Source organism: Perca flavescens, chromosome 20 (assembly GCF_004354835.1).
Source record: "Perca flavescens isolate YP-PL-M2 chromosome 20, PFLA_1.0, whole genome shotgun sequence".
In the NCBI taxonomy this organism is placed as follows: domain Eukaryota; kingdom Metazoa; phylum Chordata; class Actinopteri; order Perciformes; family Percidae; genus Perca; species Perca flavescens.
Window position 1 is genome coordinate 14,007,725 of NC_041350.1, and position 16,285 is coordinate 14,024,009.

At 37.4% G+C, this 16,285-nt stretch overlaps 1 protein-coding gene across 5 annotated transcripts in view; it reads left to right on the forward strand.

The window, feature by feature from the left end:
* LOC114547444 (regulator of G-protein signaling 6) overlaps positions 1-4,738 on the forward strand; it is a 49,580-nt gene extending 44,842 nt beyond the window's left edge. For 4 of the 5 annotated variants that reach the window (XM_028566822.1, XM_028566821.1, XM_028566820.1 and 1 more), the window contains 4 exons: positions 310-496; positions 1,401-1,490; positions 3,755-3,814; positions 4,107-4,738. In XM_028566822.1, coding sequence (XP_028422623.1) covers positions 310-496; positions 1,401-1,490; positions 3,755-3,814; positions 4,107-4,157 — 388 coding nt within the window. In that variant the 3' untranslated portion in view covers positions 4,158-4,738. Of the gene's footprint in view, positions 1-309; positions 497-1,400; positions 1,491-2,727; positions 2,785-3,754; positions 3,815-4,106 lie in introns of those variants that run through there. The other variant, XM_028566825.1, reaches the window with a different exon arrangement.
* Positions 4,739-16,285: the final 11,547 nt, after the last annotated feature.

Consider the following 16,285-nt stretch of genomic DNA (forward strand, 5'->3'; position numbering starts at 1 on the left):
ATATCAGGCACACCCCTGAGTGTCAAAGTATATGGGAGCTGTACCACTTTTAATTTGGGTATGATGTTTAGCAATAATTGCTACTTTTACGTAAATAATTCCACCATTGTTAAGTCAAAACAAGTGTGTTAACATATTGTAGAAATATTCAATATTCAAATTAATTCAGTAATCACATTAAATGGCATTGTCAGCATATAAGTTAATGTAACAAAACAGCTGAACTGCCAATTTTATATACACTTTATATATATTTAATATGTCATATTTTGGGGAAGTTGTTATTGATTAGATATGATGCTGCTGTAGGTTCTGGTTAGCAGTGCAGGATCTAAAGCGGCGGCCGCTCCAGGAAGTGTCCTCCAGGGCGCAGGAGATCTGGCAGGAGTTTCTGGCCGAGGGAGCACCGAGCTCCATCAACCTGGACTCTCACAGCTACGAACGCACCAGCCAGAACCTCAAAGACCCCGCACGATACAGCTACGAGGACGCTCAGGTGGACTGTGTTGTTTCTTTACTCATGGACAAATTCACATGACTACACACACTCACACACACTCACACTGATCTGAATAAACACATAGAGTGCCAACACACCTAGGCCTATAGAGTGCCAACACACCTGCGCCTGTACATATCAATAAAACCAATACTTCTCTAGCGCTACATAGAAAGGGATTTAGTGGTACATATAGGGTGCTAAAACTAGCCTTCATAAGACAATCAGGCAAAAAAAAAAAAAAAAAAAAAAAAAAAAAAAAAATATATATATATATATATATATATATATATATATATATATATATATATATATATTCTGTATGTATAAGCTCTAAGTAAAAAGTTCCTGAGTTCAGATGGGTTTACCCTCCATTATATCCTTGTTACATCACACGCACACACACACACACACACAAACACACACACACACACTGCAGCCATTTATTTCCTCTCCCATCCGCTTGCCCACAGAAACACTGAACCTTTCCACCCCACTCATGTTACACTGGTGAATGAATGAGAGGGCACGGAGGAACAGAACGAGAGTGGATTGAAGATGAATGACCGAGTGTGTTTGTGCCAGGGCCTAATGAGGCGAGTAATGCCATGAATAGGTTGTTCGGTCGGTTCACCATGGATTCCTCTGGTTCAAAGTGGGTTGGCAATGCGATGTGTGACGTGGAATGCCTCTCACTGGCAGGACATTACTCAACTCTTTCTCACAAGACTCTGCCGTTCATGTCAGCACGCTCGGTTTGCATCACCGCCTCCAAATCACACATGCATGCAATGCATTACCATAATCAGAACTCCTTTATTACTCTGCACTTCTCTTTATTGTTTCACTCCCTTTTATTCCAAAGCCAACACACACTCATCAGTTTTTCTTTCTATTGCAGGAGCACATATTCAAGCTAATGAAAAGTGACAGCTATGCACGCTTTTTGCGATCCAACATCTACCAAGACCTCCTGTTAGCCAGAAAGAAGGTGAGCTGCACTCTCTGACCCCTTTTTTTTTTTACAAAAGTTTGTCACTTTTATTGCATTTCTCATATTGGTTTGATTCTTCTGGAAAAAGACATTCCAGTTTCATATCTAATGTATTATGTAGTCAGTAATAATTAGACAAAGGGCCCTATTTTAATCGCACAAGCGCAATGACAAGTGCTAAGCATTTTGTGGTTCATATACTGTATGTGCAGCAGGGCTGGGTGAAGTGGAACATAGATCAGAGGTGCGGTGATTAATAAATACTCTCACTGGTCTAATCACTCTGAAAAAGCTGTGCCAATCTGTCAAACAGTAGAAATTAGCTGAGAACAGAAGATACTGATATATCTACTGACTGGGGAGGGTTTAATTAAATTAAATTTAAAGTTTATTTCTGATGTTCTATTCTCTGCTTGCGCTGGTCGTTGCGCCGCCACGAAATTATGGCCCCTATGTGACCAAGTACATTTACTCAAGTAAACGTTTGAGGTATTTGTACTTTACTTGAGTATTTCCTTTTTATATACTTCTACATCCATTTTGAAGGCGTATTGTACTTTTCACTCCACCACATTAATTTGACAGCTTTAGTTACTTATATATGTATATATATAATGTAGTTACAATTAGTCCCAACTTTACCAACTGCAACATTAGTGATGTTTACACATAATAATAATAATAATAGTCATAATCATAACTTTATTTGTGTAGCACTTTAAAAACAATAGTTTAGTTAAGTGCTTTGACAGTGGAAACAAAAGCACATACAAATCAATACATAAATATACACATCAATTTAATACACATACCCATAAATGCACAACAAAGTGATAGAGAAAAAGGAGAGATGGGGCAGCACTAAAGTACAGGTTCAATAACAGAATGGAGTTAACAGGCAGACAATGAGAAAGACAATAAAAAGACTGCATCACATAAAAGCAAGTCTATAAAAGTGTGTTTTAAAAAGGGTTTTAAAAGAAGTCACTGATTCAGCGAGCCCTATATCCTCGGGCAGGGTGTTCCAAAGCCGAGGCGCTGATGGAGAAGGCACAGCCACCTCTGGTTTTGAGCCTCGACTTTGGAACGGTTAAAAGGGCCCCGCCCGAGGATTTAAGGCTGCAAACAGGCTCGTAAGGGGTCAGCATCTCTGAGCTATAGTCTAGGGCTAGACCTTGAAGAGGTTAAGCAAAAGTAATCAGTTAAATCGTATAATCAATTCTAAAACCGACAGGGAGCCAGTGAAGCGAAGCCAGGTTTCGGAGTGATGTGATGCCGTCTGTTAAAACCGGGGAGAAGCCTGGCTGCTGAGCTCTGGACCAGCTGGAGGCGAGAGAGGGATTTGTGGTTAATGCCAGTTAAAAGAGAGTTGCAATAGTCTAGACGGGAGAATATGAGAGCCAATCCAATCCAATAGTAGAATATATATAATTGTGTAATGTGCCATACTGCATGGAGTATTTCTACACTGTGGTATTGCTACCTTTACTTACTTACTAAGATCTGAATTCTTCTTCCACCGCTAGTTAGGGATAATGTTATAATATACATGGGAAAAGTCATTCAAACAACTCAAGGTTTAGGATTTAAGGTAATCTGATCACACTTATATGCTACAAAAGCAGGCCATTTCAATGTCATTTGGCAGCTACTAACAAGGTCTGGCATTCTGCAGTTTGATGCTCTCATGAGACAACTAACAGAGCCCTAAAAAGGCAAAACTACGGTGTCCAAGATGCAGGTGCAAGGAAACTGCTAAATTATGTAAAACGTCAAGGAAACAGTCTCGAAAAACAGGCCAAACAGGCAAACTGCTGTGTAAAGGAGGAACAACAGTCATGCTAAATAGCAGCAACATATAGTACGTAGATATGACAGAAAAGTATAGTAGTTGTTGACAGTGATGGTGATTTGGTATGTTATATTTTCTGACTCCCGTTGGTTATCAGTGTAGTTTCTAAGATGTGTGCAGCTAAACAAACAGTCATTTAGCTGTTACTGTGTAATATGGAGCTTTTCAGAAAATCACAGCTGCCTCTGTTCATGCTAGCCTTTCTGCCCTTTCCCGTTTGGACACTGCTCCTTCTGCTGGCCTGTCACTGACCCCACTCCATTTCCTAAAAAAATGCAACCTTCACATTGTCCTCGGCCCTCATTTTTGCAATGCTTGGCCTCTTTTTTACTACATCACCCCCTGACCCCCCCGTCAACACCCGTACCTGACCCAAACACTCACCCTGCTTCCCCCCCTCCCAAAACAGCAGCCAGCAGACACTGAACAGGGCCGCCGCACCTCCTTGGAGAAGTTCACCCGCAGTGTGGTAAGTCATTTGGAGCTGGGGCTGTTCATATCACAAACCACACTGGCTGGCTCACTATCAGTGGCTTTTGCAAAGTATAACCATATTACACTCTATTGTGGCTCTATATACCTGTAATAGGATGTGTATTAAGTGAAAAAGATAACATGCTAGTCACATGAATGGTTGCAACCAAGCATTTTAGATTTTAAAAGGAGCACCTTGTTTGTAGAGGCTTTTTGTGACTTATAAAGTACTTGTACTTTTATCATCTCAGTCTAGTAATGTGTTTTTGTTTTAATTGACCTTGTAGGGCAAGTCATTGACGGGAAAGCGCCTGACAGGCCTGATGCAGTCATCCTGACACAGCCTGTGCTGGAGGGGCACAGCCAGACCCTGTTGGAGTGGTGACCGCCACACAGGGGCGGGGGCTGGGGCACAGACAGTGGAGCTGGGCTGGACACGGCTGCTGTGGATGCTCTCATACACTGCTCCGAGGACTGCTGCCACACTGCTACTGCAGCACTGGGCCTGCCGGGGCGAACGCCCCAAACTGAACCACTGAGGAAATGCTGACAAGGGAACCTCACACCACATGGCATGCAGCATACAGTATAAGCACATTCAGACTAGGGCTGCCCTCTTTTCATCACTTAGTCGGCAAACTGGTTGTTAGGCTCTTTGTCGACCAAGCTGACCAGTTTATATTGTTTTCGTTTTGTTTTATATACGTGTTTATTGGATATTAAAGCACATCTGTGGTGTCGCAACAATATTCTGTGATTAAAAACTACATTTAAAAGCTATTTGCCACAACATTTGCAATGCATTGACTTTTGATTTAGTTGTCCTAAAACAGCTGAGGTCAAAGAGGCACTTCAACACAGACACAAATAGACATTCTAGTTTGCATATGTCTCTGTACTGACAAGGCAGCCAGCAATAAAGAAAAATATCCTTTTTATATCCTTAAAATTTCTATTATATCTGTTCCTTATAAAGCACATGACATGTCAGTTAAATAGTGGACATAGTTTTGGCAGTAATCAAGAATATCCAAAATAGTTTCCCCATAAGTTATATTTAACAAGGTCTACAAAATGGATTTTTGAAGGTATAACTTTTCAGGCTTCATTACATTCCAAAATCTGGCATAAGGGCTTAATGTAGCATTCACACTGCACTGTTGTCTTTTGATTTATTAATTCGGTTTATGGAACTTCTGGGCTTCAAGTTCCAAAATGTTCAGGCTGCACAGTCAAATTAGTCAATTCCAAAGTCTGTGTGAATAACTGAGAACAAACAAAAAAACAAAAACATGGCCCACATGGTGGTGTAAATCGCAGTGATTTGAGCTTTTACTTTAGTCATAGTTCTAGTGTGCACAGTCGCGTGTAATAGCATCCACATGCTTTTTGGGGCTCTTACTATAGTGTAGTTTTTAAGGTTCCCAGTGCCATGGGTCCATCTAGTGGTGGTTAAACCACAGGACCAGCAACAGAGTGTTACAAGACTGTATTAAACTAGGTTCACATATCGCAGGACATCATGATGTCAGACCTAGTTCTCTGATCATGGAGATATTACAAGGCCTGCAGCCCAATATGGGATCACTTATGTTTTGTTGCTTTTTTTACTGCATGAATATCTAATTTTTGGTTTTGTCAAAACAATTAAACCTGCCCACGTTTGTTTGGCAAAATGTATGCTGTGACTCTCCATCTAATAATCGTAATGTGTTTTAATGACTATGGGGGAAATGGTGCATGTTATTGGACCATAATGGAGTTGGGGGAAGATGGTTTGGCTCTCCAAAGACAGCACACAGACGAGGAAAAGCACTGGAGCAACACATCTCAGTGAATGGACATCAAAGCCCTTAAATGCAACTGGGAACAATATTTGACCTGTAATGGGTGCCGCACACTGAACATTAAGGCATCTGTGCTCCACTGTGGCTTCAGACTTCTTCTACAGACAGAAAGTGCTTGTACAGACAGCTCCCCCCACGATCCCAGGGACTGCTACAATGACTGCTGAATGAGTGAATCGCCTATTATTTACTGTTAGAGTCGTTGTAATGCACTGTACAAGTCATATTAATAGTTGTCATAAACCAATAACCTCTTGATTATAAGGTAGAGAGAGATGCTTAACTTGAGTCGATGTACCAAATGTTATTCTCAGCACAAACACAATGACACTAAGTACAGGGTGCATTGTAGATGTAAATTGGCTACATTTCATTATCCAAAAGCACACTTTATTATGATATGGGCACATTACTATGCATGTAACATATTCAGGGCATTTTGAGCTTTTAGTTTCTCAATCAGCAAGATGACTACTGGCACTCTAAAACACTCAAGCACCTGCTATCTATTCATGGGTACCAAATAATAATAAAAAAAAATCTGGATCTGTCTCTTCTGTTGGTGTTTGCTGTTCTGTGTCAAGAAACAAAGAAGGCAACTGTGTCTCCTTTGTTTCACTTAGATCTGATGTCTTTTTCAGGAGTATCACAATACAAGGTCCCAGATATATGTGCAAATGTAAATCACAACACACTTTTTATACGATGGACCTGAGAACTCACATATGCACTCGCAAATAGACACAAGCACATAAAGAACACATTAAGCAAACAAGGGGCTGCAAGTAGCAAATACGCAAAAACAGTTTCCGCATGATTTCAATCATATTGCAGATATATGCTAGTCTTTTGCTTATCATATGTCTACCAATTCCAATAATCTGACGAAATACACACAACTATAAACCAGGCCATCGTTATGTTAGCTGGCTATAGTTGCTTTCAGAATTGTTGCAAAGGATCGTTCAAGCACAAATTGTTTAATTAATGCTTTAAAACAAAATAAGTTACAGTTTGACGGAGTGAATTAATTAATTTATACTATGACTTTTTGACATACTATTTTATGACTTTTTATGATGTTTAAGGATATACTATTCTATAATATTTTTGACTGGTTTATTACACTATATTAGGACTTTTTTTATGACTTTTTTACATATTATATGACATTTTTATGATTTTAATAAAATACTATACTATGACTTTTTATGACATACTATACTATAACTTTTTATGACTTTTTGACATACTATATGATTTTTTTATTATTATTTATGACATACTATACTATGACTTTTTATGATTTTGATGAAATACTGTACTATGATTTTTATGAAATACTATATCGTAACTTTTTTTGACATACTATACTTTGACTTTTCTGACTTTTTGTGACAAATTATACAATGACTTTTTATGACTTTTACAAAATACTGTGTATACTATGACTTTTTTCTGACTTTTTATGACACTATGGATTTTTATGACTTTTTGATATACTATACTATGACTTTTTAAGACACACCATACTATAACTGTTTTATGACATACTACACTGTGACTTTTTCTGACCTTTTATGACATACTATTGTATTTATAGTATTTTGATAACTTTTTATCACTTTTTGAAATACTATACTATGACTTTTTATGACATACTGTTATATGCTTTTTATGACATACCGGTACTTACTGTTTCATGTGTTTCTGTATTCTCTGTGTTTTACCATGTTCCATGTGTGTATGTTTTATGCTTCAGTTTCCTGTTTTACTTTGTAGTGTCTGTTCTCTGTGTCGTGTCTTGCGTTCCTTCCTGTCTTGTGTTTTCCCGTCTCTGTGATTGTCTGCCCTGCCCTGATATGTTCCACCTGTTCAGCAGCCCTCATGTCACCTGTCTCTCGTTCCTACCCTCGTTGCCTTGTGTATTTAGTCTCTCTGCTTTATTTGTAGCTTGTCTGTCCGTCATTGTTTCTTTCAGTGTTATTGCATGCGTTTCTCCTGCCTTTTGGATTTGTTACCTTCCGTGTATTCAGTTTTGTAAGTGTTTTTTTGATTTTGTTTTGGACTTTTCTTTTGCCTGTCTGCCTACCTCAGGACACCTTCTGTTTGTAATCCTTTTCATTTAAATAAATCTTTCAACTCTGCTTGCTGCCTCCTTGTCGTTATACTCTGCATTTTGGGTCCAAGCCTGCTATTCTCCAGACCTGACAATACTATAATATGACTTTTTGACATATATACTATGACCTTTTTCATCACTTTTTTTGACATCCTATACTATGACTTGTTTATCCCTTTCTTCAACGTAGCCTGCTATACTATTACTTTTTATCACTTTTTCCAACATTATAGAGTAAGACTTTTATCACTTTTTTCGACATGCTATAACATGACTATCACTTTTTTTATATACTATAGTATGACTTTTATCACTTTTCTCAACATACTTATGACATTTATCACTCTTTTCAACATACTATACTATGACTTTTATTACTTTTTTGAAATGCTATACTTTGACTTTTTTCACTTTTTTTGACATACTATAATGACTTTTTATCACTTTCTTTGATATACTTCAATATGATTTTTATCGCTTTATTTAACATACTATACTATAACTATTTTTGACATACTATAACATGACTTTTTTCGATCTACTATACTAAGACTTCTCACTTTTCTCGACATACTATATACTATTGACTTTTTTTATCACGTTTTTTGACATACTATACTATGACTTTTAATACTTTCATCCAACATACTCTATGACTTTTTCGGACATACTAATGACTTTTTATCAATTTTTTTGACATACTGTTCTATGAATTTTTTCAACGTACTATACTATGACTTTTTTTTATCACTTTTCGACATACTATACTAATACTTTTTAAAAACTTTTTCCGACATATGACTTTTTATAACTTTTTCAACATACTACGATTTTTTTTCATATATATATATGTATAAGTCATAGTCTATCAAATTTTGAAAACAGTCTGTATATTATGTGGACATTTTTGAAAAACCGTCACAGTATAGTATGTCAATAAAAGTCATAGTATAGTATGTCAAATTTTGGGGGGAAAAAGTCATAGTATAGTATGTTGAAAATTAAGTATGTCGAACATTTTGAATAAAAGTCATAGTATAGTATGGCCCAAAAAAAAGTCATAGTATGTCGAAAAAAGTCATAGTATAGTATGTTGAAAATTTAGAATAAAAATCATAGTATGGTATGTTGAAAATTAAAAAAAAAGTTATAGCATAGTATGTCGAAAAAAGTCATAGTATAGTATGTGAAATTTTGAAAACAGTCTGTATATTATGTGGAAATTTGAAAAACCGTCACAGTATAGTATGTCAATAAAAGTCATAGTATAGTATGTCAAATTATGTAAAAAAAAAAGCAATGGTATAGTATGTCGAACATTTGGAATAAAAGTCATAGTATAGTATGGCCCAAAAAAAAGTCATAGTATGTCAAATATTGAGTAAAAAGTCATGGTATATCAGAAAAAAAACATAACCTAGTATGTCGAAACAAGTCATAGTGTAATATGTTGAAAAGTCATAGCATAATTCACTTAAATTTTATTTATAGTATCAAATCATAACAAGTTATCTCAAGACACTTTACAGATAGAGTAGGTCTAGACCACACTCTATAATTTACAAAGACCCAACAGTTCCAGTAATTCCACCAAGAGCAAGCATTTAGTGCAAGGAAAAACTCTCTTTTTAGGAAGAAACCTCGGACAGACCCAGGCTCTTGGTAGGCGGTGTCTGACGGTGCCAGTTGGGGGTGTGATGAACAGTGGCAATAACAGTCACAATAAAGATAATGGAACAGTGACTAGAAGTAGTAGTCGTAGTAGTTCATGGCATAGCAGGGCACTGCAGAGCGTTACAGGATGTAGCATGGCACAGCAGAGCATAGCTGGACGCAGCAGGACGCAGCAGGACGTAGCAGGACGTAGCAGGGTGTAGCAGGACGCAGCAGGACGCAGCAGGACGTAGCAGGACGCAGCAGGACGTAGTAGGACGCAGCAGGGTGTAGCAGGGGAAAAAAGTAATGGTATAGTATGTCGAACATTTGGAATAAAAGTCATAGTATAGTATGGCCCAAAAAAAAGTCATAGTATGTCAAAAAAAGTCAAAGTATAGTATGTTGAAAATTTAGAATAAAAGTCATAGTATAGTATGTCAAACATTCAACATACTATACTATGACTTTTTTTCAACTTTTTTCGACATACTATTCTATTACTTTTTCGACATACTATACTATGACTTTTTTTGCAACTTTTTTTGACATACTATACTATGATTTTTTTTTCGACATACTATTCTATTACTTTTTCGACTTTTCGACATACTATACTATGACTATTCACAGTGAAAATTAAGTATGTCAAACATTTTGAATAAAAGTCATAGTATAGTATGGCCCAAAAAAAAGTCATAGTATGTCGAAAAAAGTAATAGTATAGTATGTTGAAAATTTAGAATAAAAGTCATAGTATGGTATGTTGAAAAGTTAAAAAAAAGTTATAGTATAGTATGTCGAAAAAAGTCATAGTATAGTATGTCAAATTTTGGGGGGAAAAAGTCATAGTATAGTATGTCAAATTTTGAAAACAGTCTGTATATTATGTGGACATTTGAAAAACCGTCACAGTATAGTATGTCAATAAAAGTCATAGTATAGTATGTCAAATTATGTAAAAAAAAAAGTAATGGTATAGTATGTCGAACATTTTGAATAAAAGTCATAGTATAGTATGGCCCAAAAAAAAGTCATAGTATGTCAAATATTGAGTAAAAAGTCATAGTATATCAGAAAAAAAACATAACCTAATATGTCGAAACAAGTCATAGTGTAATATTTTGAAAAGTCATAGCATAATTCACTTCAATTTTATTTATAGTATCAAATCATAACAAGTTATCTCAAGACACTTTACAGATAGAGTAGGTCTAGATAGTGGTGGTAGGCGGTGTCTGACGGTGCCAGTTGGGGGTGTGATGAACAGTGGCAATAACAGTCACAATAAAGATAATGGAACAGTGACTAGAAGTAGTAGTCGTAGTAGTTCATGGCATAGCAGGGCACTGCAGAGCGTTACAGGATGTAGCAGGACGCAGCAGGACGTAGCAGGGTGTAGCAGGACGCAGCAGGACGTAGCAGGGTGTAGCAGGACGTAGCAGGACGTAGCAGGGTGTAGCAGGACGTAGCAGGACGCAGCAGGACGCAGCAGGGTGTAGCAGGACGTAGCAGGACGTAGCAGGGTGTAGCAGGACGTAGCAGGACGCAGCAGGACGTAGCAGGGTGTAGCAGGACGCAGCAGGACGTAGCAGGACGTAGCAGGGTGTAGCAGGACGCAGCAGGGTGTAGCAGGACGCAGCAGGACGCAGCAGGACGTAGCAGGGTGTAGCAGGACGCAGCAGGACGTAGCAGGACGTAGCAGGACGCAGCAGGACATAGCAGGACATAGCAGGACCCAGCAGAACGTAGCAGGATGTAGCAGGACGCAGCAGGACGCAGCAGGACGTAGCAGGACGCAGCAGGACGTAGCAGGGTGTAGCAGGACGTAGCAGGGTGTAGCAGGACGTAGCAGGACGTAGAAGGACGTAGAAGGACGTAGCAGGACGCAGCAGGACGTAGCAGGACGCAGCAGGACGTAGCAGGGTGTAGCAGGACGTAGCAGGGTGTAACAGGGTATAGCAGGGAGCATAGTATGTTGAAAAAACTCATAAAAGTCACAGTATAGTATGTCGAAAAAAGTCATAGCATAGTATGTCAAATTTTGACAAAGTCATACTACGTTGAAAATTTTGAAAAGTTATAGTATTGTATGTCGATAAAAGTCATAGTATATCGAAAAAAGCCATAGTATGTCGAAAAAAGTCATAGTATAGTATGTCAAATTTTTGGGGGAAAAAGTCATAGTATAGTATGTCAAATTTTGAAAACAGTCTGTATATTATGTGGAAATTTGAAAAACCGTCACAGTATAATATGTCAATAAAAGTCATAGTATAGTATGTCAAATTATGTAAAAAAAAAAGTAATGGTATAGTATGTCGAACATTTGGGATAAAAGTCATAGTATAGTATGGCCCAAAAAAAAGTCATAGTATGTCGAAAAAAGTCATAGTATAGTATGTTGAAAATTTTGAATAAAAGTCATAGTATAGTATGTCAAATTATGTAAAAAAAAAAGTAATGGTATAGTATGTCGAACATTTTGAATAAAAGTCATAGTATAGTATGGCCCAAAAAAAAGTCATAGTATGTCAAATATTGAGTAAAAAGTCATAGTATATCAGAAAAAAAACATAACCTAGTATGTCGAAACAAGTCATAGTGTAATATGTTGAAAAGTCATAGCATAATTCACTTAAATTTTATTTATAGTATCAAATCATAACAAGTTATCTCAAGACACTTTACAGATAGAGTAGGTCTAGACCACACTCTATAATTTACAAAGACCCAACAGTTCCAGTAATTCCACCAAGAGCAAGCATTTAGTGCAAGGAAAAACTCTCTTTTTAGGAAGAAACCTCGGACAGACCCAGGCTCTTGGTAGGCGGTGTCTGACGGTGCCAGTTGGGGGTGTGATGAACAGTGGCAATAACAGTCACAATAAAGATAATGGAACAGTGACTAGAAGTAGTAGTCGTAGTAGTTCATGGCATAGCAGGGCACTGCAGAGCGTTACAGGATGTAGCATGGCACAGCAGAGCATGGCTGGACGCAGCAGGACGCAGCAGGACGTAGCAGGACGCAGCAGGACGTAGCAGGGTGTAGCAGGACGCAGCAGGACGCAGCAGGACGTAGCAGGACGCAGCAGGGTGTAGCAGGACGTAGCAGGACGTAGCAGGGTGTAGCAGGGTGTAGCAAGACGCAGCAAGACGTAGCAGGACGTAGCAGGGTGTAGCAGGACGTAGCAGGACGCAGCAGGACGTAGCAGGACGCAGCAGGACGCAGCAGGGTGTAGCAGGGTGTAGCAGGACGCAGCAGGACGCAGCAGGACGTAGCAGGACGCAGCAGGGTGTAGCAGGACGTAGCAGGACGTAGCAGGGTGTAGCAGGGTGTAGCAAGACGCAGCAAGACGTAGCAGGACGTAGCAGGGTGTAGCAGGACGTAGCAGGACGCAGCAGGACGTAGCAGGACGTAGCAGGACGCAGCAGGACGCAGCAGGGTGTAGCAGGGTGTAGCAGGACGCAGCAGGACGTAGCAGGACGCAGCAGGACGCAGCAGGACGTAGCAGGGTGTAGCAGGACGCAGCAGGACGTAGCAGGGTGTAGCAGGGAGCATAGTATGTTGAAAAAACTCATAGCATAGTATGTCAAATTTTGACAAAGTCATAGTACGTTGAAAATTTTGAAAAGTTATAGTATTGTATGTCGATAAAAGTCATAGTATATCGAAAAAAGCCATAGTATGTCGAAAAAAGTCATAGTATAGTATGTCAAATTTTGGGGGGAAAAAGTCATAGTATAGTATGTTGAAAATTAAGTATGTCGAACATTTTGAATAAAAGTCATAGTATAGTATGGCCCAAAAAAAAGTCATAGTATGTCAAAAAAAGTCATAGTATAGTATGTCAAATTTTGGGGGGAAAAAGTCATAGTATAGTATGTCAAATTTTGAAAACAGTCTGTATATTATGTGGACATTTGAAAAACCGTCACAGTATAGTATGTCAATAAAAGTCATAGTACAGTATGTCAAATTATGTAAAAAAAAAAGTAATGGTATAGTATGTCGAACATTTGGAATAAAAGTCCTAGTATGTCGAAAAAAGTCATAGTATAGTATGTTGAAAATTTAGAATAAAAGTCATAGTATAGTATGTCAAATTATGTAAAAAAAAAAGTAATGGTATAGTATGTCGAACATTTTGAATAAAAATCATAGTATAGTATGGCCCAAAAAAAAGTCATAGTATGTCAAATATTGCGTAAAAAGTCATAGTATATCAGAAAAAAAACATAACCTAGTATGTCAAAAAAAGTCATAGTATAGTATGTTGAAAATTTAGAATAAAAGTCATAGTATAGTATGTCAAATTATGTAAAAAACAAAGTAATGGTATAGTATGTCGAACATTTTGAATAAAAGTCATAGTATAGTATGGCCCAAAAAAAGTCATAGTATGTCAAATATTGAGTAAAAAGTCATAGTATATCAGAAAAAAAACATAACCATGTTGAAAAGTCATAGCATAATTCACTTCAATTTTATTAAGTTATAGTATTGTATGTCGATAAAAGTCATAGTATATCGAAAAAAGTCATAGTATGTCGAAAAAAGTCATAGTATAGTATGTCAAATTTTGGGGGGAAAAAGTCATAGTATAGTATGTTGAAAATTAAGTATGTCGAACATTTTGAATAAAAGTCATAGTATAGTATGGCCCAAAAAAAAGTCATAGTATGTCGAAAAAAGTCATAGTATAGTATGTTGAAAATTTAGAATAAAAGTCATAGTATGGTATGTTGAAAATAAAAAAAAAGTTATAGCATAGTATGTCAAAAAAAGTCATAGTATAGTATGTCAAATTTTGGGGGGAAAAAGGTAATGCTATAGTATGTCGAACATTTGGAATAAAAGTCATAGTATAGTATGGCCCAAAAAAAGTTATAGTATGTCAAAGTATAGTATGTTGAAAATTTAGAATAAAAGTCATAGTATAGTATGTCAAACATTCGACATACTATACTATGACTTTTTTTCAACTTTTTTTGACATACTATTCTATTACTTTTTCGACATACTATACTATGACTTTTTTTTTCGACATACTATTCTATTACTTTTTCGACTTTTCGACATACTATACTTTTTAGAAAAAGTTATAGTATTGTATGTCGAAAAAAGTCATAGTAAAGTGTGTCAAATTTTGGGGAAAAAGTCATAGTATAGCATGTCAAAAAAAGCCATAGCATAGTATGTCGAAAACTCAAAGTCATAGTATAGTATGTCAAAATAAATTATAGTATTATGTCAAAAAGTCATATTATAGTATGTCGAAAAAAAGTGATAGTATAGCATGTCGAAAAGTCATAGTATTGTATGTCGAAAAAATCTTACAAAGTCATATAGTTTGTCGAATTCTTTTGAAAAAAGGTATAGTATGTCAAATTTTGAAAATTCTGTATAGTATTTCAAATTTTGAAAAAAAGTCAGTAGTATATAGTCATAGTATAGCATGTCGAAAAAAAAGTCATAGTATGTTGAAAAAAGTCATAGTCATGGTATAGCATGTCGAAAAAAAAGTCATAGTATGTCAAATTTTGAAAAAAAAGTCATAGTATAGTATGTTGAACATTTTGAATAAAAGTCATGGCATAGTATGTCGAAAAAAGTCATAGTATGTTGAAAAAAGTCATATTATGTACACTACTGGTCAAAAGTTTTAGAACACAACATGTTTTTAGTTTTTTATTGAAATTTTAGCAGTTCAGGTCCAATGAATAGCTTGAAATGGTACAAAGGTAAGTGGTGAACTGCCTGAGGTTAAAAAAAAAGTAAGGTTACCCAAAACTGAAAAATAATGTACATTTCGATATTTTACAAAAAGGCCTTTTTCAGGAAACAAGAAATGTGTAAACAATGTAAAGCTGTTCTGCAGCAATGGAGGTTGATCAAGCTTTGAAAGTTGGTGCTACCAATTCCCACAGGTGTTCCAACCTGTCTGGATTACTTACAACCCCCTCCGTTTGTATAAAAGTATTGTTGGAACACACTGTGGTACCATACCCTCGCGAGCATTATTTGAACAGTATTGTACTGCAGAAAGTAGTGTGTTGCTATAAAAATGGCGGGAAAAAGGCAACTAACAATGGAAGAGAGACAGACCATCATAACACTTAAGAATGTTGGTCTTTCCTACAGAGAAATTGCGAAGAAAGTCAAGGTGTCAGTGAGTACAGTATTCTTCACCATCAAAAGGCACTTAGAAACTGGGGGAAACTCTGACAGGAAGAGGTCTGGCAGACCCAAAGCCACGACAGAATCGGAAGACAAGTTTCTGAGAGTCAACAGCTTGCGTGATAGGCGGCTCACAGGACAACAGCTTCAAGCACAGCTTAATAGTGTTCATAATAGGCAAGTCTCAGTTTCAACTGTAAAGAGAAGACTTCGAGCTGCAGGTTTGATAGGTCGAGTTGCAGCAAGAAAGCCATTGCTAAGACGTCAGAATAAGAAAAAGAGGCTTGCCTGGGCCAAGAAACATCGTCAATGGACTACTGAAGACTGGAAGAAGGTGTTATGGACTGATGAATCAAAATTTTAAATCTACAGTTTATCACGCAGGATTTTTGTACACTGTCGAGTAGGCGAAGAACGGTTCCTCAGTGTGTGACATCAACTGTCAAACATGGAGGAGGAAGCGTGATGGTCTGGGGCAGTTTTGCTGGATCCAGGGTCGGGGATTTGTGCAGAGCGAAAGGCACCCTGAACCAAAACGGCTACCACAGCATTTTGCAGTGCCATGCAGTACCCTCTGGTATGCACCTAGTTGGTCAGGGGTTCATCCTACAGCAAGATAATGACCCAAAACATAAGTCCAAGCTATGCCAGAACTACCTTAGCA